Source organism: Schistocerca piceifrons, chromosome 6 (assembly GCF_021461385.2).
Source record: "Schistocerca piceifrons isolate TAMUIC-IGC-003096 chromosome 6, iqSchPice1.1, whole genome shotgun sequence".
NCBI lineage: Eukaryota > Metazoa > Arthropoda > Insecta > Orthoptera > Acrididae > Schistocerca > Schistocerca piceifrons.
In genome coordinates this window covers 436696892-436722451 of record NC_060143.1, presented here as the reverse complement: position 1 = coordinate 436722451, position 25560 = coordinate 436696892, and the positions used below count along the sequence as shown (strand labels likewise).

Genomic DNA, 25560 nt, shown 5'->3' with positions numbered 1-25560 from the left:
GTTGAGGGAGTGTCCCGCTTCCTCATAGAACTTCTTGGCAATGGCGCAAAATCTGTCTCGGAGAGGCATCTATAAAAGAGGGGCCCAACTTGCATAAATGACTTACGCATAAAAAGAAGCACAGAGATGTAAAACCTGTTGAATTTACTGTTGTTAGCATGATGCTGAGTTTCTGAAACTGAAGAAATGTGTCACTGGTATGGCATCAGTGTTTGGAACAGTTGATGTCCATGAGCAAAAATTTTCAGAAATGCAGTACGTTAACTGACCACATTGAACGAGATTGACTGATGAACATTTGACAGCAATTATCTTGCATGGATGCAGCAATATGAAACATGACAATGATGATATCTTGAAACTCAAAAGTCAGTTTTACAAATCTCACTAATGTTATTTGCTGCTTAGTTTGTGGAATTCAAGATACACACACTAGGTTTGCTGTCATTATCGTTTTGCTAATGTTGCCTTCTTTGATAACTTTTTTTAGTAAATAAATATGTTTGTTGCCCTTGTTTTTCGTGCATTGCATGCCACTCACTGATGATTAACATGGAGTGCTGAATTTAGTTTTTATGCCTTTTTCCCCGAGCTTTCATTGTGGCTTGCAAGTACTGTAGAATTATGATATGGCCCCCACTGGTCATTTTGTCAGTTATCCAGCCCACAGTGAGACAAGTTTGGTAAATTCTGAGTTAGAACATCAACTTTCCTCCATACTCCAGTGTCCAACATCACTGTCTTCTCTAATTTGGGTCTTGTGGAAGAATGGGATACCATGCCTCCATATACATTCAGACTCCTCTTTGAAAGAGCCCCCAGCAGAGTTCAAGCCCTTATAAAGGTGACGGGTGAACACACCCCATATTAATATTCACTAATGGGTGTCCAGATACTTTTGATCAGATGGTGTACATGTAAAACATTCATCACTCATTCATTCTATATGTCATCTCCAATATTGACCACATTTTAAGATTTTGACATATAAGCTGTAAATGCTGACTGTGATTCATATGTCTTCATTCTTCTTCCTGCCTCTTTTTGTCACTCCCACAACTTATGGAATAAATCACATTTCAGAAGTATGGATTCTAATTTCAATCTTGTTAATTGAGGACACATGCTTCAGCCCTGTTTAAACCAACTGGTACCACTGTAAGTCTCATAGAACTTCAGCATTGCCTCCTTACTTCGATTCTTAGTGTTCTATTTATAGTGCTGTACATTCGTTTAGGTTTTTGATATTCTTTCCAATATTGAGCTCATCAGAAGATGAGAGTGTGCTACCAAGGAAAGTAAGCTGGCTGACATATTTAATGGTTTTGGTATTAATAACTACTGAACAACAGACTTGAGACTATAAAATACCGTGTATTATGTTTAATGCAGCAACATTTCAAAATTATGCTGTATACCGTATTTACTCGAGTCTAAGCCCCACTTTTTTCCAGTTTTTGTAATCCAAAAAACCTCCTGCGGCTTAGAATCGAGTGCAAAATAAGCAGAAGTTCTGAAAAATGTTGGTAGGTGCCACCACAACTAACTTCTGCTGTCGAATATATGTAACACTACACGGGCCTGCTTTGCAGGCACAAAGATAAATACTGGCGCCAAAACCTCTCCGTATGCCCACGAAGGTTCCTAGCTGGAAAAAAAAAAAAAAAAAAAAAAAAACCACACACATTCTTGAGGAGATATGATGTCATAAACAATGAGACGCCACCACAGGAAAATACCCAGATTCATGCATCTACTATTTGAGAATGAGAGCACTTAGCGACTAGCTACAAACGTTACATACAATTTCAAACCTTTTCGAAAATTTTTCTCACTGACACCCCCCACAAAATAATGAAAGGTAAAATGGTTGTCGCTTACTACATTTTCTCAGTACATACCGTAAATCTGCCGCAGCAGGCATGACGTTTTAATGTATTATTTCATTACTATTAACTCTAATTGCAACATATTTTGCATACAGTATCCACATATATCAGTAAATGCACTGGCAAATTTATGTCTCTACACGACATATAATTCGGGAGATATGACGTGGTAAACATCGAGATGAGTGAAAAAGTGCTGCGTCAGGGATGACATTTTGTTCTATTATTTCTTCACTACTAACACTATTCGCAACACATTTCGCAAACGTGTTAAAAAAAGTATATAAAACCACGGGCGTATTCCTAAAAAACATTGTGCTAAAATTTTTAATTGGTCAACAACTTTCCGAGATTTCTTCCATTGCGAAGCACAGGCGTACAGCTAGTGTTTAATAAATATCTTAACTGCAGCAATGAAGTATGCTTATCGCAAGGAAAGGAAACAGTCTGAAATAGAAATAAAATTTATGACGCAATGAATGGCAGATTGTTTTTAGTATGTATTCGAGATGTCATACTTCTGTAAAAACATTTAAAGCCATGTGGTCCACCGCTTTCACTGTCACTGTGTTCCGTTTTTGTGTTTGATTAAAATAGAACAGAAATACAATTTACAACATACTAATAGTATATTGTTTTTGTTATTTATTCAAGCTGTGATGTTTTGTAAAAACATTTCACACCATGTGATCAATCGCTTTCACTGTCACTGTCTTCCGTTTGTGTGTCTGCGTCTTCCTCACTTGCATCTGATGTGGCTGTGTTAATGATAATTTCGTCCAAGCAATTTCGATGACACCATCACGTGCCCAATATTCTTCTTCTGTTTCTTTAACTTTCTTGCAATATCCCTTTCAATCATTGGCAGTAACTGACTGGAAAGCTGCGTCCACAAGATTCAGCATGTTTGTGGCAGCCAAGTCCCCTGATATGTTGTGCTCCCTAACATGCCTTTTTATCTTCGCCCATACTAATTCTATTGCATTTAAGTCGCAGCTGTAAGGTGGCGAGTGAACGACCTGGTGGCCTTTGGTTTCAGCCAACAGGTTTACAGCAAAAGACTTCTCAGCTGGCTTATTCGCTCGTACTTTTGCATACAGCTCGTCCTTACTTATACTCTCATCACAGGGGATATTTCTACGTTGCAGCCACTCCAGCATTCGCACTTTCGTGTCAAATTTTGTTGGAGTTCTTTCTGTTTGCCTGTTATGATAAGTAAGCGGAAGTTCTGAAAAATGTTGGTAGGTGCCGCCACAACTAACTTCTGCCATTGAATATATGTAGCACTACACAGGCATGCTTTGCAGGCACAAAGATAAATACTGGTGCCAAAACCTCTGTGTCAGTAAATTAAAAAAAAAGGGTGGAAGATGAGCTTTTTTCTCTGCCCCGAGTTTCAACCACAGCATTTTCATACATTATCCAATACAAATTTCGTACTGTTCATCTTCGAATGTAGCAGCATTTCAATGTACTACGAAAATCCAACTGGCAAGACTGTTTGGTATGTTTGTCAATATAGGAAACTCTACATTCTGAATTTTTTCCTACCTGTGAGAAGAGATGGTTGCTAATAGGAACTTTTATGAATTGTGAATCACATGCAGTATTCTCTTCACCATAAGAATAATACGAATATAAACATTTTGTCATGTATTCTTTCGTGTTTGCAGATATCTAATTTAAATCCTGTCTGCCTAATAAACTACGAAACTAGAGTGGGACAACAGCAAATGCGTAAGAATACACATATCATGTCATGTTTATATTCGTATTAGTCTTATGCCTAATTGTGATACAGTCAGAAATGAAGCACGGCAATTGAATAGATTTTTAAATCTAAGATGACTCTGATTTCGGTGCAGAATGTAATGTACTAAAAGAGGCGTCTGCAAAGATTTTCAAACGGAGAAAAATTTTCGCTAAACTCTCGTTCAGAACATCTTCTATCATACTCAGTCTATTATTTGGTTCTTGTTGACCATTATCAAAGAAAGCAGCAGTGTAAGTAACAACAAATAGCAGTCTCTTGCCATTGTTTCGCTAATGAGACGATTCCTCTCTTCTTTTTTTTTTTTAAAAAATTGTAAGTGGCGGTACCATGCACAAAAGCAAGCCATGCGGCAAGCGGCGACAGGCCGTAAACACTCATTATCAGAAAGTGACAAACAATGCGTGGCACAATACAGTAATGCATTTTCAGCTTAGAGTGACGTAAACACCTATAACAAAGAGAACGGCACTTATCAGATCAAAGAAAAATAAGCAATCAATTCAAACCAGACGAAGCACGTGAAAAAGGAAGGGTACCCGTATAAATACGGACGGAGCGCCTCACGCATATGTTGTAGGTAATTTTCAGAGGAGGCATTTAGTAAAGTTTCACAGGATGTCTTATTACATGCTCCACTAACAAAAATATAAGTTTCCCAGTCAATTGTTGGATGATTAAAGTCTCCAACAATGATTACAGTATGACTGGGGAGCTTACGTACGAGTGAACTGAAGTTTTCTCTAAAGTTTTTGTTACATCAGGAGATGAGTCTGGTTGGTGGTAGAAGGATCCAGTTATCATTTTATGCCCACCCCTGTTACTGAGTCTTGCCCAAACAAACTCACATGCAGCTTCAATATCTATGTCTGTGGATTTGAGTTTTTTTGTCTATTGTGACAAATACACTACCTCCATTTTCCATTTGCTTATCCTTTCAATATACACTTAAATTTTCCTAAAAAATCACACTGCTATCAGTTTCAGTTTCAAACAGCTTTCTGTACTTAGTATTGTGTGACCTTCACTGCTTTTCATTAGTGCTTCAAGCTCTGACACTCTGTTACAAATGCTTCAGCAGTTTACCATTAGAATTTTAATACTCTCACCTGTGGGAGGCATTTCTTTCGATCTTACACTGATACTTCTGGGTTTCCTATAGCCATCATTGTCTGGATTGGATGGAGAGTCACCTAATCTAAAAAAAAACCTTGTATGCACCCCACATATTGTCAGCTACCTGATTAGCAGCCTCTGATGTGTAGTGCACACCTGACCTATTTAGGACGAGCCTACAGTTCTTAGCCCTATGGCGCAACCTAGCTTGTCACAGAACTTTCGAAGTTTATGGTTCAGTCCTTCTACTCTATTCAGAACCAAAGGACCACAATCAAGTCTGAGGACAGTGCTGCAAATTGTGAGCTTCGTTGAAAGTCACGCGCTAGGCTGGTATTCTCAACCTTCTCTGCCAGTCACTGGAATGATCCAAGAATGACTTCGGAGCCCAGATGACAGAAATCCTTTTTTCAACGTGTGTCACAATCTGCAGTTGGTTGCACCCTGTTCCACCAATGGCTGCTGGAATAGCCTCTTCAACATTCTAATTGAGGCCCTTAGGCATATACAGTGAGTGCACCTGTTGTCCTCTCCTGTCCCTTGCTACCATTTCCTGAAGGGGAACCATCATTCGCCGCACATTTGAACTGCCGACAATTAATAGACCCCTACCTTTTTGCGTTTGCCTCCTCCTGACATTGGACAAAACAGGTGTCCCCAAAACAGGTGAAATGAGTCTCACTGGCTCAGTTTCAGTTTGTGTAGGACAGCATCTCAAACTTGTTGGTTAGGGGGATTGGTATATCATCCTGAGTCCTCCCTGGTCCCCGTCCACCCTGTACAGGATGCCTAGATCTACCATTGACACACCACTTTCAGTCAATTGGACGGGTAAAGACAGATACTGTACTTTCTGCAGAGGAGACAGATTCCACAGGAGAGGATAGTACTTCAGGCACCTCTGATACAGGTATCACAGGTACACGACTCCCGGGAGCTCTTCCAAAACACCAATTTGCAGTAGCTGTCAGCTGTTTGACACTAGTCGGGGCAATTTCCAGCTGCTTAAGAATGTCAACCGACTCATCTCTTGTTTGAGAACAGCTTCACAGTGGGGCTGCATTTAGGCTGGTGCAATGTGTTACAAGGCAGTGAACAAAGGACTTTAAATTAAACTTGCTGATTATCTTTTAATCTGTTGAGCTAAAAAGTTGCTAATTCCTTATAAGAACTGAAGCAGATGCACAAAACGAGATTTCTATTAAGGCAACAAAAAAATCTGTGACAGAAATTACTACTTTCCCAAAATGTTTGGATGTTAATTTTTGTTGTTAGCAAACTCTAAAACAGAATAAATTTATGATAAATGCAGATCATATATATGGCTACTCCTCTGTAGGGGAAAACTAGATGTAACACAAAATGTTAGTTAGAAAGTCTTCTACAGTAACTAAATGACAAACCCTGATTGCTCGTAGATTATGCGAAGGGCAATGGTAGCTTCCAAAAATTCTCAAAAATGCATGTTTATTTGCATTGATATACAATGTAATTCAGGGATGATGAATACTTTGGCTGAACTGTGAACCACAAACACTGTTTTTCTACGAATTAAATTATGTATCTGAGACACTTGTACTATTAACTTACAAAAATATAATTTTATAAGTGTTCGAAAATTCTGAAACTACCCTATTTCTCTCGTAATTGGACAATGAAATTAGAAGAAGATAGTTTTGAACAAGGATATGCATACTATCCTTAAAAATTTTATAAGAGCACAATTTCGTTTAAGGCCACAATTGATGATAACAGTACTAGTTTATTGCGGCACTCGCAGATGTTCGAAATTTCACACTATATCACAGTACAAATGGGTATTAAAACAATGAAAGAAACATTATGCAGAAGAAGCAATGCAAACAGAAAAATATGTGACTACAGAACTGTAAATCAACACACAATCTTGTACAAGCAGTCTCACACAAGGGAAAATTCACAAGTCAGCTTTTATATATAAACGTGCATATCACAGGGATTTTTCACTTAGCTGATTCTGTGCACTTTTCTACAATGGTGTGCCGAAGAACACTGCAGCGTAAATTTAATGTGATCAAAATTGCTAAAATATGGAGCACCAACAAAGCACGTCTTCGGCCTGTTGCAGCTAACAATGCTTTGTCCTGGTGCTTAGCCACAGTGTTGAGGATGTTTCCAGAATGAATTTTTGACTCTGCAGTGGAGTTTGTGCTGATATGAAACTTCCTGGCAGATTAAAACTATATGCCAGACAGGGACTAGAACCTCAGACCTTTGTCTTTTGTGGGTAAGTGCTCTGTTGATTGAGCTAGCCAAGCTCATCTCGTGACCCGTAATCACTGCCTTACTTCTGTCAGTGCCTCAGCTACTACCTTGTGAACTTGACAGAATTTCTCCTGTGAAACTTGCAAAGTTCACAGGAGAAGGAGAGGTGCAGGCGGAAGTAAAGCTGTGAGGAGGCTAGTTCAGTTGGTAGAGCACTTGTTGGCAAAAGGAGAAGGTCCCAGGTTCAAGTCTCTGTCTGGCACATAGTTTTAATCTGCCACCAAGTTTCAGTGTATTAGAACCTTTGAACATGAGTTACATGTGATTACAGAGTACGAGGGAGGAGGGAGGGAGAGACAGAGTGAGTGAGTGAGTGAGTAGAATGAAAATGGTTTCAGGTAAAACTGAACATTCTTGTATTCCTGTCAAGGCTAAGAGAGTTTCAATAGTAAGTTACCAAACATCTTGAATAAGTGCAGCTATTTGGGATGAGGAGAATGACCTTTGCATGTTATTTATCTGTGAGACTTGTACTGAACGTTTTTCAGTGGCATCTCAAACTTCCAAATTACCATGAATACAGTGATGAGCTAGTGGTCACAAATGTGTGTGTGACAGTTTCGTACCAAAGAATACCAGATGCACTTATTCTTTGATGTAATAGATTCGTGGTTTGAGGTATTAATTGGTTCAAATAGTGATACCAACTCATACACGTTTGGAAACATCTCACAGCTCAGTAGTAACCTCATGGTAGCAATGAAATATTAAAACAGCAGTTCCTTCACATCACAGGAGAACCATAAAAATACAATGAAGCTACTGCAGCAAGAAGTATATAACTGTAATGAAGTTTGGGTGTGGGGGCGGGGGGCAGGTAAACATTTACATTATTTGTACTTCATGTAATTTCACCTTTATTATAATGAATTACCATGTTCTGTGTATTGTTTCAATATTCTTGATTATATAAATCATTTGGCGGCATACTGAGGGACTTTAGCCCAAAACTTGCTACCTGAAATAATAGGAATTTCTGAGGTTCTTCAGGTACGTAATTGTCACAAAATGACTTTGAGGTGTCAGATACTGAATACACTAACAACTGTGAAGTACAGTAATTAGTACAAGTCGTTGATAGTCATTTTGTGAGGTTCCTTCTTATTCTTCTCTTTCTGCTGAGAATTACTCCTCTCCTTTGCGAGTGATGGATAGTTTTATCATTAGCATTATTTGGTGATCAATTGAGTGAAGTTCATTAAGTGCCCTGGATTGAGATGCTTTGAGATACTTTATCAAAAAGTATTATTGAATTATGTAACAAAATTATGCCATGTAATTCGAATGAATCTTCATCTTTCATTAATACTTCGGTATGGGATGATATTCCCTACTAGCAAATAGTTGTTTAATATTCTTCTGACATGCGACTGTAAAATACAGTACACTACATGGCTTTCTTTTAAATATTTCCTCCGCCCAAGTGTTCATGATTCGCCACATCTGAAGAATCCACATTAACTACTGCCACATTGGTGCATGCTAAAATATGAGCAACTGTAAAACTCATTGTTGAGTCCACAGATGCTTAACCACACGTTGTCGCACCTCACTGAGGTTGTACATGTGTATGAAGTTCTCATACAGTTCTTAAATATAAGAACTGTTAAATATTTGAATATTTGTCGTGATAGGTTAAGTAAAAGTTTGACTTGTGCAGAACACATTTATAAATATATGTTGGCTGGTCTCAAACATATCCCCTCATATTGCCAACAACAGAGTGCCTGCTGTTTGCTCTCAGACCCCCTCCTGCACCTCTTGCCTGACATCACATCCTTCAGCTTCAGAGAGCGTGTTCATTACACCAGTGCAATTTAAAGTATATCCTTGACCATAAATATAACTATTTATAATAATCATGTCGGGGATGTGACTTATATTGTCATAATACCCCAAAATTTTGTAATGAATAAATATAACTAATATTGCAACAAAAGACCAAATAGAATGTTCAGTAGTGTTCAGAGGGAACAAATTGAAACAAACAACAACAACAACAGTAATAGTAATAATAATAATAATAATAATAATAATAATAATAATATGTTGAAGTCATTTAACAACTAAACAACCAAAGCATAAATAATAGTAAAATTTCAGTTTATAACTATTTGTAAAACATTCATGAAAGATATCTGATGACCTTGTTAGCATTAGTGTCATACCAATAGTTTTAGCTTGTGGCCTAAACTAAGTATGCTGTCCAATAAAACTAATATTTAAAGACTCTTGTCAATGAAAATGGCACATAAAATCAGTTTGAATGAAAAGTATTTCTATAGGATATCAAATAAATTATATTTTTCCTTGACATTTGCATGTTTATAACTTTCTATTTAGTTTTCAGAACAATTATAACAAGAATAAATATTCTGTCAAAACAAATAAATTTTACAAGAAAAGCTCTGGTTGAAAGAATGATGAAAAAAGCTTTTCAGATTCCAATTTGTTAAGTACTCATCACACATTCCTGTGGAACAAGTTCACTTTAAATTTTCATAGAAGCACTTTTTCCACACCCACTTAACTCGATCTACAGATCTTGGATATACTGCCATAACTGTGTGTTGTCTTGCTACGTAGCATCAGGGCTGAACCTCATCTGTAAAATCGTGTCCTGGCTCAGAACAGTTTCAATTTTCAAGACATACAAATGAGCCCAAATCAGCATCCAATCTACTACTCTCACTCATCACATTCTTGTGTCACATTGACCCTAACATAAAAATGAAAATAAGCTGCCGCATTCAGTTGAACTACTGTACAAAAAAAGAAAAAAAAATTGAAATTATGTAGACATTACAAAAAATTTAAATTCGTAAAACTGAATACTCAGGTGAATATCTTGGCACAGGATGTGATTGCCAGAATGATGCAAATGTTGATATATGTACAAGGGGCATTCTGAAAACAGGTTTGTTTTATTCGGGATTCCAATACAACATGTTATTCCCCACTCCTCTGACTACAAAACCCTATTTTCCAACATAATCTCCATGTGATGCCCTCACGCTACCTTCCTGGGGGTGCCTGTATTGCCTGTATGCTCGCATTTTACCACACTACTGGTCAACATCAGAGCGACTGTCTTGCTACATCAATAACCTCCCCATCAGCCACTTACTGCTCCCTGTGGAGTACATCCTTCATTGGGCCAAACAGATGGAAGTCAGAAGGTGCAAGATCTGGGCTGTAGGGAGGATGAAGTTTTGTGAGCTCTTCTTGGTTAACCCAACTACTATCGACCGTCTCTCAGACTGCTACTAATTTTTGTGTCAAGATATTTCTCACACCCCTGCAAAGCCAAATGTACTCTTCCATGTACCTTCCTATTGGCTGTCAAGCATTCTTGCATTGTTGCTGCTCTTTGTTTCGTAATTATTAGCCTTGAGAGGTCTCACAGACGTACCATAATGTTTGCGTGCCACATTTTTATTGCATGCTACTGTTTCTCCATGGCGGGGAAAGCTGGGCCTTCTGTGCAACGTGTGTTATGAGACAGATGTCTTCACTTGCAAAATGAGCCTCAGACACCGAAAGAAGAATTCAAAAATTGAAAAATGTGCACCTTTTGCCCTTCTCGTCTGAAGAGGAAAACAAGGTATCCATGTCAACAGCGTGGTGTTCCGATTTATTTGGAGTGTTCCAGGAAGGTCTGCGTGAAGTGTTTGCAGGTGGAAATTGACTAAAGTATGATTCAGTGGCACATGAGAACAAGTATTTAGTTTTTACTTGTAATTTTAGAAGTGAAATGGTGGCAAAGTTTCTCCATTCATAGATTTATGGACTGAAATATTCGATCTACATTGCAAAGTGCGTCGTAAACTGAAAGCTGACTTCGCACACAATTTATCGTAAGTCATGTCAGATTTTTCCACCTAGTTATATTGCCAATTTGTAATATAATCCCTCTGATGAAAATCTATGTGTGAGTAGAGAGCTAACTATTTGCTGTTATTTTCGTTACTCATAAAATAAAAATATGCTCCAGATTTCGCTTTGTTTTAATTGTCGAAGTGTTTAAAATACCGCAGTGTTTAAAAAAAATCAAATTTCTACAAAAGCCACCTCTAGGAAGTGTAATGAATGACTGGAAGTCAAGAAACTATATATATTCAGCAAAATTCTGGTTTGATATATAAAACAGAAAAATGCGGTCTGTGAGACCCCTCCATAGTAATTGTGTTCCTGTGAATGACCATAATAGTTAAGGGTTAAGCAAACTTGTGTGAAGCCTTTGTTGTCATGGAGAAGGAGAAGTTCATTTGCATTTTTGTGGCAATGAACATGCTAAAGTTGATTTTTCAATTTACTGAGGTAGTAGAGTACACTTCTGAGTTGATCATTGCACCATGAGGGAAGGCGTCAAACAGACCGTCACCATGACTTTACCACCTGAGGGTGCAGGAGGGCGACCATGAGGTTTCATGTTTGTTTTGTGTGAGACTAGTCAGTGTGTTTTAATAAATGTGTTCTGCACAAGTCAAACTTTTATTCAAACCGTCATGACATATCTTCAAATACTTTTAAAAACTGTATGAGAACATCATAATATGGGGGGCTGTCCAGGATTTGTCTTACAAAATCACAAGCAAAACCTTGTGTCATGATTTAGATAATGAGTGAAGTCGGAGCAGCATACAGAGCAAATTCAAGAGCATTGTTTTGAAGCCTAAATGACTTGGGGAAGTGATATTGCAAACATCAGAAGCCACAGTGGTTTGGCGAGGGTAAACCACCTACATAAACACATGATGTCATCAAGCAGCAGAAACAATCTGCGCAAGGCAGCAGGTAACCTAGCAAGCAGATGCAGTTCACACCAGAAAGAGGGAAACTCAGTGAGCAGCAGGTGTTGTCCATGAGGTAGCAGTGGCAGAGCACACATCAGCTCCATATGTCCTGTGGGAAGATGCAGGACTCCAAAACATAACAACAAATGGCAAAAAGTGAATTTTCCTGTGTAGTGCTGTAATTTTTGGAATTGCAATGGGTTCATCAAGAGTTAAAAGTGAGTAGTTCAGACGTATTTGTGATATCAAAGCAAGCACAGAAGGTGAATCTTCAGATGATGAGATTAGTGTAGGTTGATCTATTAGCTGTGAAATGAAAGTGGCTAAAGCAAATTTACTACTATAGTCTGCAGTGAGAATTAATGAACAATTAGATGAAATTAAATAGAACATAAAAAATCAAGGAGGTGAAGTTAAGAAAAGCATCCCATCAATGGGAACTATTTTGTGTAAGACAGAAACTGATACTGAAAACTGTCTGAAGTTGGAGATAAAAAGTAATGCAAGTGGATACATAAGGTTGAATGGCAAGGTAATGAGCAGGATAGATAGCACATAAGGAGCTGAATGTTCTGTGTTAGAGCAAGGTAAAGGTGAATGTTTGTATCAGTGAAATAATTTGAGTGAATGTGGGAAAGTGAATGTAGCAGGGCATAATGTGCACACTGCTGTAGATCAAAATTAAAAAATATTTCTTTGAAATGTGATGCTCATTTTTGTGTTATTTTTGCTGATGATTCTGTGGTGTCACCGCCAGACACCACACTTGCTAGGTGGTAGCCTTTAAATCGGCCGCGGTCCGGTAGTATACGTCGGACCCGCGTGTCGCCACTATCAGTAATTGCAGACCGAGCGCCGCCATACGGCAGGTCTAGAGACTTCCTAGCACTCGCCCCAGTTGTACAGCCGACTTTGCTAGCGATGGTTCACTGACAAATTACACTCTCATTTGCAGAGACGATAGTTAGCATAGCCTTCAGCTACGTCATTTGCTACGACCTATCAAGGTGCCATTATCAATTACTATTTATCTTGTGATGCATGTACCGTCAGACCGATGTTCACCAATTATGGATTAAAGTTAAGTATTCCAACAACTATGTACTTTATTTGCTAGACTCAAATCCTTTAACTGTTCCAGACCTCACACCAGCCTGCGTGAGCTTAAACGCGTGCCTTTCGGCTTCACCTCCTAGTGGCTTGGCTGTCTTGCCAAGTCACAACAGATTCTATTTGTGTAATCAATAGAAAGAAAGGTAATGAAATTGTCAAAGGCAGAGTAGACAGCAGTGCAAATAAAGATGCAGCTGATTTTTGTTGATAATGCAGAAAGTGTTGACGGGGCAGAAGTCTTCCTAGTAGTGAAATTAGATGCAATGGCTGAGAAGAAAGTACATGACGCTGTAGAATCAATGACGTTATTATCGAATGTGTGTGTCATTGGGAAATAGGTAAGGCCATTGAGGCTGCTGAACTGATGGAAATTGGTAATTTTTATGACATGGTTAAGAGTTTGCAGGAAGAGGATGATTCCAAAGTGGTGTGGGGATACCTGGATATCCGATAATAATAATTACAGGAACTGCAAAATATTTGGCTATCTGTGCCTGAAAATATATTTCAATTACTGAAAAACCAAAAAACTTCAAGTTTTCCAAGGAGTTATACAAAGTTAATGACAGCAGATCATGCAAGGAGACCATAACAGATTTGCTTGAAGGTGATTTGGAAATAGAGTCACTAGACGAGTAATGAAACCAGCAAACAAACAGTCAGTTGCTTATAAATACATCTTTTCAAGAAATTCACTATGAATTGTTAATGGAAAGAAAAGGGCTGTAGAAAGGAACAAAAAGTGTAATGAGAATGTAAAATAGACTAAATTTGACACTGAGACCAAGTTTTAACTAGACCTAAAGAAAGTTATATGTATCTTTAAGTTTATGAAAGTTATGTAAATGGCTGTGTGTGCGATGAAGTGCCAGAGTGTGGTTAGTGTGTGCATGAATAATGGTTAACAATTTTTAATTATTTATACTTGTGTGGCTGATCTTTTTATTGAAGAATTTTGGGCAATAGCATTTATTGTTTTCATATGTTAAAGGTAATGATTAATTGTTTATTCTGTAGTTATGTCAAAGGTATGGTGACAAGTGGGAGTATAATAAGAAGTGTATGTGAGATGAGTCATGAGATATGGTGGGTACTACTTGTGTGGATGGTGTGTATATAAAATTCGTTACTTGCCGTGTAAACTAAGTACTGTCAAGTTATATGGGAGGTATAAGTTTACCACCTGAACAGTTCTGGTTGTTTCAATAAATACAATGAGTTTTTGTTCCAAGTGTTTGTTTATAATAATATATCTCTTTATATTTGTTCAGATACAAACTCGATAAATTATGAGGGGTGTTCAATATGTAATACGACACTTTTTTTCCTGTAACTCTTCAGGCTTTCTCAGCGAGATCTTGACATGTGGAATAATTGGGTCTACTGCCAGATGTTTGTGTCGCTCTGGCACAGTATTTCGGCCACGTAACTTTTTGCCTTATTCAGGTGCTACCTGAGACTGCCGTATTGGAGGATCTTGTCCAGTATTTATGCCCAGAAGGCGCTGGGTGCTCTTCGCCGTCCGCGCCCGCCTGGCGCTGCTTGTAAGGTGTTGTCTCTTCTCCGGTGCTCCCTCAGACGTCTGTGTCCGACTTGGTCACCATCTGTGGCAGCTCTCTGAGGCCCGTCCTCTGTTGGGTGTTCCGTTCGTGGTCCGCGCCTGCCTGGTGCTGCTCCTGAGGTTTTGGCCCCACCCTGGTGCTCCCACGGATGTCCGCACCCGGCTCGTCCACCATCTGTGGTCATGGCAGCTGTTTGGGGCCGGACTCGCGTTTGGCGTTCCATTCGTGGTCCGCGTCCGCTTGGCGCTGCTCCTAAGGTGTTGGCACTTCCCTGGTGCTCCGACGGATGTCCGCACCCGCCTTGTCCACCATCTGCAGTTGTGGCAACTCTCTGAGACCCGTCCTTTGTCGTGCACTCCGTTCGCAGTCCGCACCCACCTGGTGCTGCTCCTGAGGTGTTGGCACTTCCCTGGTGCTCTGATGGTCATCCGCACCCGGCTCGTCCATCATCTGCGGTCTTGGCGGCTGTCAGAGGCCCCTCCCGCGTCAGGAGTTGCGTTCGCGGTCCACGCCCGCGCAGCGCCAGGCGGGCGCGGACGGCGAAGAGAGCACCTAGCGCCCTCTGGGCATAAATACTGGACAAGATCCTCCAATACGGCAGTCTCAGGTAGCACCTGAAGAAGGCAACAAGTTACGTGGCCGAAATATTGTGCCAGAGCGACACAAACATCCGGAGGTAGACCTGATTATTCCACTTGTCACTTTTTTTCCTCGTAGCCAATTAAGCCTGAAAATATGTGGGACATCATAGAATATTCTCGCTTCAGCCCTTATAGTTTCACGAAGTTCCAATACGCGGGAGTGCTATACACAGACTTTATAATTGTATCTGTAACAGAGATGCATTCCAAGCAGAATGCTCTCAGTGTGTTTCTTTTGGTGGAATACCAGCTTCGGAGGGTGCTTTCATGATGTTATTGCAATTTAAAATGTTTGAAAACATTATCAGAGATCTTCTAGTAATATAATAATTAAAAAGCAGTCTTGATTGCAAATTTCTTTTAATTTAAGTGACCGGTTTCAATCCTTAACAATCATCTTCAGATTCCAGAACGGCAAGTGGACTTCAATGAAGCAGGCTGTGCTGATCCATGATGCTAAACTGACTGCAGTGTCAGTGTGAGCAGTCAGTTCAGCATCGTGGATCGACTCAGCCTGCTCCATGGAAGTCCACCCGCCATTCTGGGATCTGAAGATGATCCTTAAGGATTGAAACCGGTCACTCCAATTAAAAGAAATTTGAAATCAAGTCTGTTTTTTAATTATTATATCATTCCAATTAAAATAAATATCTTTGGCCCCATACTTAGCTACATATTGTGTGTAAATGGAGACTGTAACTCTTATTGTCTCATGCTCTCATATCAATTGAAATGCAGCTATTATGACATAACAATTTCCAGCCTGTGACCAGTTTTCAGTGGTTATTTTTATCCTTTTAACACAAAAAAGTTGATTAATGCTATTGCCCCAGTGCATAAATTATCAGCAGTTTAGAAATTATAGAGATAGAGAATTCTTCCTACCACTTGCACTTAAAAATTTTGAACCTTTTTTAAAATTTGCGCACTCATCATAGTCATTTTTCTTTTACAATAATAAATATTATGTTATAGTTTGTCATAAGCATTCAAGAAATTTAATTCTTAAATATTTCATTGTACCCAAAATAAATTGCATTAATGTTCCCTATGAATCTGTCATTCAGTGGAAGCTACACTGTGTGATCAAAAGTATCCGGACACCCTCAAAAACATATGTTTTTCATATTAGGTGCATTGTGCTGCCACCTACTGCCAGGTACTCCATATCAGCGACCTCAGTACTCATTAGATATCGTGAGAGAGCAGAATAGGGTGCTCTGGGGAACTCACTTACTTTGAACGTGGTCAGGTGATTGGGTGTTACTTGTGTCATACGTCTGCACACGAGATTTCCACACTCCTGAACATCCCTAGGTCCACTGTTTCCAATATGGTAGTGAAGTGTAAATGCAAAGAGACACTTACAGCACAAAAGCATACAGCCCAACCTTGTCTGTTGACTGACAGAGACTGCTGACAGTTGAAGAGGGTTGTAATGTGTAATAGGCAGACATCTGTCCAGACCATCACACAGGAATTCCAAACTGCATCAGGGTCCACTGCAAGTACTATGACAGTTAGGCGGAAGATGAGAAAACTTGGATTTCATGGTAGAGCAGCTGCTCATAAGCCACAAATCACGCTGGTAAATGCCAAACGATGCCTCACTTGGTGTAAGGAGCGTAAACATTGGACTATTGAACAGTGGAAAAACATTGTGTGGAGTGATGAATTACGATACACAATGTGGCAATCCGATGGCAGGGTGTGGGTATGGCGAATGCCCAGTGAACGTCATCTGCCAGCGTGTATAGTGCCAACAGTAAAATTTGGAGGCGGTGGTGTTATGGTGTGGTCGTGTTTTTCGTGGAGGGGGCTTGCACCACATGTTGTTTTGCATGTCGCTATCACAGCACAGGCCTACATTGATTTTTTAAGCACCTTCTTGCTTCCCAATGTTGAAGAGCAATTCGGGGATGGCGATTGCCTCTTTCCACATGGTCAAGCACCTGTTCATAATGCACAGCCTGTGGCAGAGTGGTTACTTGACAATAACATCCCTGTAATGGACTGTCCTGCACTGAGTCCTGACCTGAATCCTATAGAACACCTTTGGGATGCGTTGGAATGCTGACTTCATGCCAGGCCTCACCGACTGACATCAATGCCTCTCCTCACTGCAGCACTCCATGAAGAATGGGCTGCCATTCCCCAAGAAACCTTCCAGCACCTGATTGAATGTATACCTGTGAGAGTGGAAGCTGTCATCAAGGCTGGGCCAACACCATTTTGAATTCCAGCATTACCAATGGAGGGCACCATGAACTTGTAAGTCATTTTCAGCCAGGTGTCCGGATACTTTTGATCACATAGTGTATGTGAAAAATTATTCATTATTTTTGTCTCTCTGATTAGTATTATAAAGACTGTTTTCTGTACCATACAGTACCTGTTGGTGGTTTCTAAATAGAGTTTGAGACAGTGTTCCTTTTAATTTTTTTACACATATTTGCCTACATGTTTTACTGAATGGTTTTAAATTCCAGACTGTTGTGCACACTTGTATTCAAGAGAGCTTTCTCTTACTACACCATAGTACAACATAGTTGCAAGTGAATTAAAAAAAAAATTACTCAATGATACATTGATGTTGATTGATATTTATTATTTTTCTTATTTTTCTTATTTTCTTCACAGGGGAAGAAGAAAGCCAGTCATTACCACCAACAAGTACGGTATCAGTTGCAACAACAACTGTTGCTTCTACTTCTGTTGCCACTACTGTCGGTAATACTACATCAGGTACTATTACTGTTACTTCTAGTAGCACAGCTGCCTCCTCCAGAGATCCATCTCCTATGAAAGAGTACCTGAAAGGCTTGGGAAAGAGATCAACCAGTGTTGACGTTGGTGTTTTGGATGCTTCGTCTGCAAGTGGCAGTGACACGTGGAGGATTTTTCATGAACTGAGGGGCAAGATAACAAAGACTGTTGAAGAAAAAATTAGTGAGATGAAGAGTGATAGGAGATCAGGTTCCCTATCATTTAGTGACATTGGTAGGAGTAGTAAACTGTTAGGAAAAAGTAAGGAGAATTCTAGTATAAGCGATTCAGAAGACATTTCTGAAGCCTCAGGGAAAACAATGGAGCAGAAAGATGGTGCTGCTAAAGCAGACCCATCTCCAAAAAGGTCTTCAATGGAGAAGCTATCAATGAAAGGTTCTAGTTCCATTGATGAGAAAGATGATCCAGATGAAGACAGTAAAAGTACAACAGCTCAAGATGAAGCTTCAGAAGAAGGTCCCGGTACACCTGTGCAGGGTGAGACTGACAGTTTGTCAGAACTGACAGTTCCACCGAAAAAGCTTTCTTTCCATGCCAAATTTAGGAGTAATCTTTCTGGGCTAAGACATCGACAGCATTCGCATAAACCTGCTATTATCAGCAGTATTACAATGTCATCTCTTGCATCTACCAAAGAAGATGAAAAGACTGAAAACACTGTAGAGGATGATATTGAGTCAGGTGTTGAGGCATCTGAGGACATTCATGTACCAGAACCTGTAATTGCTAATGCAGATCCTGGGAGATTAGACTGCACGAAATTTATTCCGTCCAGCCATTCAGTGCAAATGAAAAAGAAAGAACATGTTTTTAAATTTGTAGGTTGTCTCTCTTGGAAATGGTATATATTCATTATTTCCTATTTCATTTTCAATTTATATGCTCCACTCCCAAATTTCATTTTGGGATTTGTGAATGGGTTACTTGTTATGTACATGATGTTTTGTCTTAGTAAGTTGTTTAATCATATGTTCGTACCTGACGGAGTTCATTTGCCACGGAACCTTGAACCAGTTGTGATTCCAGATTATTCAGCCATGCCTATATTGGAAGTTCCACCGGTAAAGGAGTACCAGCCTCTCACAAAATACGCAGTAAGTGATACTTTGTTTTGTACTCTGAATTGAAAGTAATTTTTCATGATTTATATGTTCTAATTTTTAGAAAGGATCAGAAGAAGTAATATAGATCACAATGAAAGAGACATGAAAATTTTCCAACTTAGTTAATGATCTATGTCTAAAGACTGTACATTGACAAGATGTTACATGCTCTCCTTTCAAGACATTCCTCACATTTTATTATTGTGCACTGACTGATGAGAATACATATTTCTCCTTAATGTAGTGACACTTCTACAGTAGAAGAATTCTGTTCTATCTAATGGAGTAGATAAAAGTTTGTACAAGGGCTCAGGCATGCAGAAAACTCTATTTACAGTGGTGCTCAATAGGTAGTGCACTCTTTGCTTCAGTATTGGTGAGGTTTTTGAAATGACATAGTCCAGGAATTGACAGTTTGATAAACCTATAAATAAGAGCAACAACTTTGCTGGCCATGTGAACAATAAGAAAAAAACAGCCAAATAGAAGGTGGCTAGATATGGTAGTAAAGTTAAAAGGAAAGGACAGTGTGTGTGTGTGTGTGTGTGTGTGTGTGTGTGTGTGTGTGTGTGTGGGCGCGCGCGCGCCATATGAACTGACCAAACTCACAACGGAATGGTCCAGTCAGGCATATGAAAACGTAACCAGTGAAATTTATCGCACAGGAAGAATATACCAAAAGAAATGCACTGTCAAAATTTTAGTTACTAAGATGCACTGCAGCTATGTTTTAAAAGATCTTAAAGTTACTCATTTCTGCTGCAAGTAGAACCACTTAGAACAGCCCTTCCTGCCATGCACGTGACTCAGCAAATAAGCAAACACAGCTATGATGATATTGTAGCACTGTGTAGCTTGATGTCCAAAGTGCACACACATGAATTTTAAACATTTGAACCTTACCAAAAATGTCTCACATCATTAACTTGCAGTTCATATCGTCAGCTAAACTATTGCAGGCTACACAAGTTACTAACAGGAGAATGAAAATGAAGTCAGTGCTTGGCATTACACTACAGATGACTTCCTTCTATCTGGACATTAATTTGTTGACATGAAATATTTTGTAACATTTACTGTAGCATGGCTCTTTTGATAATTTTTAAATAATGAATATTTTACTAACAGTGAAATATTTCCTTGATTATTGCTAATAGTCATCACAAAAATGCGAAGTGTCTATTAGATGATGAAAACAAACATTTTCTTTACACCAGGTGCACCTGAAGAAAAGAAAAATTAATGCACTTACATACTTTGCAGTAATTACTAGTTTTATTTCAACAGAACTGCAATGGAGTAAAAAATGGTAATTGCTGATGTTCTGTATGCCAGGCATACTTGATCAAATTCATCAAACCTGGTGATTCAAACTGACAATGTGCAAGTAACTGAAGTTTAACAATACTATTCCACTGGTAAATCTGAAATGACAAAGAGGTAAATCTGAAATGACAAAGAGCTATCAGAAATTATATTGTCTGAGAATTTTCTGAAATTATGCTGTACAATGTTGACAAATTTCTTTATCGGGAGGCTGAATCTTTTCGTACCTCCTAAAGACAGATGTGACATTATTTCCAGGCCAAGAGTTCAACAGAAGAAATGAATTATTTGCTACAACTGATAAGAAGACAAACAATCCTGCTGGAGGAACATCTGCAACTGAGCATTATAGCAGATATTAAAAATACTGCTTCAGTTGTAAGGTTCTTTTTATTTTGCAATGCTTAAACCACAACCAGTTTCAGGCTCTTACATGCCCATCAGCGTGGTGCCCAGGGTCACAACACAAAGATCTCACACCTGATAATGGTCATATAAGAGCCCGAAACCGGTTGTGGCATAAACATTGGAAAACAAAAAGAACCTTATAACGGAAGTGGTATTTTCAACCTCATTTGGTAAGAAGATGTTTAGCATACAATAATGAAAATTATTCTCTTACATTTTTCCAGATTTTGCTATGTTGATTACAAGATTTCTGCAACCAAACGGTCCTCTCTTTTCTTTTCTTTTTTTTTTTTTTTTTTTTTTTTTTTTTTTTTTTTTTTTTTTTTTTTTTTTTAAAGTTTTGGTCCTAATTTGCTGTGAGATCCCTGAAGAAAGGTATAAAGCTGGGGAAACAGTAATCCACTGATACTTATCAGTCCCATTGTTGTATATGCGTGTGTTGTAGCATTCATCGATACAAGCAACTTTGTCTTTCTGTTGCTCGAAATGATAATGTGCGGGGTGTGTGTGTGTGTGTGTGTGTGTGTGTGTGTGCAGTTCTTGCACTGAACTTGACCGACTGGCTCTATACACATTGTTGTAGGGGATAACAAGAAACTTTGTCTTTACATCAGTTACTAATTTCTCTATAAGCATAACCTTTTAATACCATCTCCTCTACACATTCACTTGAAGTAAACTTCATAATTTTGTGACTTCCTTTTCCACATAATTTCGTGAATCTGTTTATCTACATTGAAGAAACCTGGATATCAGTAATCTCATTTGCAATTCAGAGGGCTCAGTTATATTGATCTCTTCAGAAGTGGTGCTTTGACTCTCATAAGCAGTTCAAAATCTGTAAATAGTTTTTCTCCCACAATTTTGTGGGTTTTTTATTTTGGCACATATTTCATGCTTCGTGTAAATCTTTGGTCCATTTATACAATTCTTGTTCTGATTTTATGAAACGGAACCAGCTTTGCACACTGCTTAACTTTAAGGATTTTCTCCCTCTTTCGTTAATGAAAGAATTTACAGTGTTTTCTTTCACATTGAAAGCTATTGACCATACATATCTTCATTGAGCTATGAAGGTACTGTCTTTTTGTTCTGGGCTTTAATTGGCATAACAATCATCACTTGAACCAAAATATTTCTTTTTCGCAAGGTTGAAAATGTTAATTGGATTCTACATTACTGTGAAACTCTGAAACCTGCACAAAGACAAATACTATTAGGTAGTACGTATGCAGAAACACAAAGAAAATTAATTCAGTTTTATCTCATTTGTTGACACTTAGTGATACCACAGAGACAACTGCTAATCATTATGGGTATTAAATGAGTTGCAATTTCAAGCTAATAGCGATTGTCAACAGTTGTGTCAGAGAAACTATCAAGGGAAACTAAAATTCATTCTATGGAAACTCCAGGTAGGAATATCAGCATGAAGTTGCAGACGGGCACAATTAAAAGAAACAATATTATGAAAGCTGCCACTCAGCATATAGCGGAGATGCTGAGTCGCAAATAGGCACAACAGAAAGACTGTCACAAATAAGCTTTCAGGCAGTAAGGCCTTCATCAAAAATAGACCACACACACACACACACACACACACACACACACACACACACACACACAAACAAACAAGCAAGCAAGCACGCCCCACGCACAAATGACAACCAATCCAGCATCTCGGGCCGGAATGCACTTATCACGTGGCATGCAAGGAGCACCTGGAGGGGGTGGGGAAGGGGAAGGGATAGTAGTGTACGGGTGGGAGGAGAAATGAATGCTGTCTGGTGGAGTGTGCACTGCCAACAGGCACAATGTCAGGAGGATGCGGGGCAGGTAGGTGGGGAGAAAAAGGAGCAAAAAAGGAGAGGAATGGTAAAAGGCGGTTGGATGCATTGGCAGAGGGCTGCAAATAAACAAGGTGGAAGATGAGAACGGAGAGGTCTGAACTTACAGTAACATACTGTCCCCACACCCTCCGCCCAACAGTTTCCACCCTGTCTGTCCATCATTTCCTCCCCGTTCTCATCCCCTACCATGTATATTTGCAGCTCTCTGGCAATACATCCACCTGCCTTTCCTCACTTCGTTCCGCTTTTGCTCCCCCCCCCCCCCCCCCCCCCACTTCCACCCGCCACCCCCCCACCCTCCACCCCCCACTCCCCACCACCACCACCACCACCACCACCACCATCACCATCTTTCTGCCCCAAAACCTCCAGACACTGCCCTTGTTGGCAGTCTAGTCCCTGCATACTCCATGAGACGTTCGTCTCTTTCCCCACCTGTACGCTACTATCCCTTCCCCTTCCCCACCCTATCCAGATTGCTGCTTGCATCCCAAATGAGAGCTGCATTCCTTTCCAAGATTCTGGAGTTCGCGGTTGTGTGTGCATGAGATGTGCTTTCTTGTGTGTGAGAACGGTGGGTGTCTCTCTCCTGTACTGTTGAAGGCTTTGGCTGAAAGCTTTATGTATGTGTCTTTTTAGTTGTGCCTGTCTGCAACTTCTTTATGATAACTAGCAATCTGTTTTTCTTACATTGAGGGTGTATTAGACCCGGGAGATCCGGGAAAACCCGGGAATTTTTTCATCTGTGAAAAAACCGGGAAAACCCTGGAATTTTTTAGAATTTCAGGAATTGTTCATTGTTTTAGTAATTTTGGCTGGTAAGAACCAATATTCTAACAAAGGATATTACTGTTTGCCGGTACTGCAGAATAATACTGCAGCAGTGAGACATGAACAAGAGGAAAAAAAAGAAAATAAAACTTAAGTTACAAAGGAAATGCGCCATATACAACAGCAAAACACAGTGCCCATACAAGTGTCTTATAGCAAAATGTGTCAAAGACCTTAGGAAGACTATACAATGCTTCAGAACAACAAATTACCTCCGATGAGCGCGACATCACAACTGTTTACATTGGATTCCTTCGAGCAGTTGTGAGCAGGCTCATGCGCATGCACAGTTGAGTCCTGCTTCTGGATACGGAAGTGTTGTTGTTAGATGTATAAGCAGTAACATCAAAAGCAGCCAGATGCTACACTGAAAAATTTTACTGGTGCGCCCAAGCTGCCATATTCACTCATGCGCGACAGGCCCAGATCTAGGGGGCAGTAGAGGGGAGGAGCAAACCAGGGTGTCTGCCCCAGGTGGCAATTTCAGGGGGGGGGGGGGGGGGGCACCAGATTCATATTGTTGAGGAAAAAACCTTGTTTTGCAAAGCGACTAGCATCCAGCGCACGTTGGTCTATCGATTATTCATATGATTTTGAAACACATTCCTGTTGATTTTTGAACATTTTTGAACACATTCTGAGTTGATTTCTGAATGAATCATAAGCTGATTTTTGAATGCGTGCATAGTGTATGTGATGTCTGCCAGGGGAATCCCCGTCGCATCTAGAAGTAAACTTCTTTGCAGAGAAAAGGGGACGGGACCATACGAGCTGAGCGGAATAAAGCTGAACGGGTGAATGCCAACGTTTGTTTGTGTGGTTGACTGGGTTTGCAAATGATTAGTGTTGTTACAGTTACTAGTGAAAGCCATAGATTCAAACTACCAGAGTGGAAATAAACGACTAACAGGAATAACATGTGAGAAAGATTGCTTGTTATCTTCTCGGTGTATCCAAGAAAATGAAATTTTGATAAAAAGTTTTTGGCCAGACTGCTACAATAGTAAGGGCCAGTTGTACAGTGCCTGGCCAGCAGGCCTCAAGTTCTATTCTGGGAGTAGCGTGGAAAACGCGTTGTGATAACACGTAATAACGCCTAACCGGAGAATAAACACGCAATACCTAAACCGGTGATTGTAGCAGGGCTAGTGAAGTTAACCGGAGAATAAGTGTTGACACAGGCAGGAATGGTTACAGAATTACTGATGAGAAGATTGTTTGTTATAACAAGGAAGGAGAAGATGAGAAGCTGGAGCATATGAATGAAATGTGAAACTATTTCCTAACAAAGATTTTTGCTTGTAGTAGGCCTAATAGGCATTTGATAATGGTTCTTCATGAATTATATTCTGTCCTGTTGTAAAAATGACCATTTGGGGTGTATTACAATTGCTGCAATATTAGAAAGGCTTATTTTGTTTTATCTAGCAGACAGTGACAAAATACACATAATCAGCTCCAGACACACCACCAGTCTTGGGTACTGTTTGTATTAACAGCTTTTTCAGTATTAGACAGCGAAATTTCATTTTTTCATGTAGCGAAGGGTTTGAGGAGCTTCGATGAGATATAGATTCTTTCGCAGAAAGTAAAGCACACCATGTAAAGCCGTAGCATGGTTAGAGAGAAAAAAACGCTAGGACTTAAGGATTGGAGAAATGTGTAGTGTATCTTACTTCTCTCATGTCTTCACTGATTTTTTGTATCCTATATTTAATTTTATGTCACACAAAACATCAGGTTATTAGCTAATAGGCAATAAAGAGAGCAAATTTTCTGAAGAGTTCTTGTTCTCCTGGTTGGCTGACTGGGAGAATGTTAGGCACCACAGGACATTTTAATTTCCACTGTCCTGAATATAGTTTGATAGCATCCATTACAAAATATACACATTTAAATTCAACAGAGCGAAATACAGTGATGTGCGAAAGAAGAATGCTGTGTGAAGTAGCGACACTGCACTTGGCACACTAAAGACCAAATAACATGTCTTACATTTCCTCGAAGACATATGTTTTATTTATCAGACTCGCAGAAAGATATATGCTGCAAAACGAACATTT

At 39.4% G+C, this 25560-nt stretch overlaps 1 protein-coding gene across 2 annotated transcripts in view; it reads left to right on the top strand.

The window, feature by feature from the left end:
• The window catches only part of LOC124802758 (testis-expressed protein 2), a 314369-nt gene that overhangs the window by 79652 nt on the left and 209157 nt on the right, over positions 1-25560 (top strand). For both annotated transcript variants that reach the window (XM_047263750.1, XM_047263749.1), the window contains exon 4: positions 17833-19073. In XM_047263750.1, the coding sequence (XP_047119706.1) occupies positions 17833-19073 (1241 nt within the window). The remainder of the gene's footprint in view (positions 1-17832; positions 19074-25560) is intronic.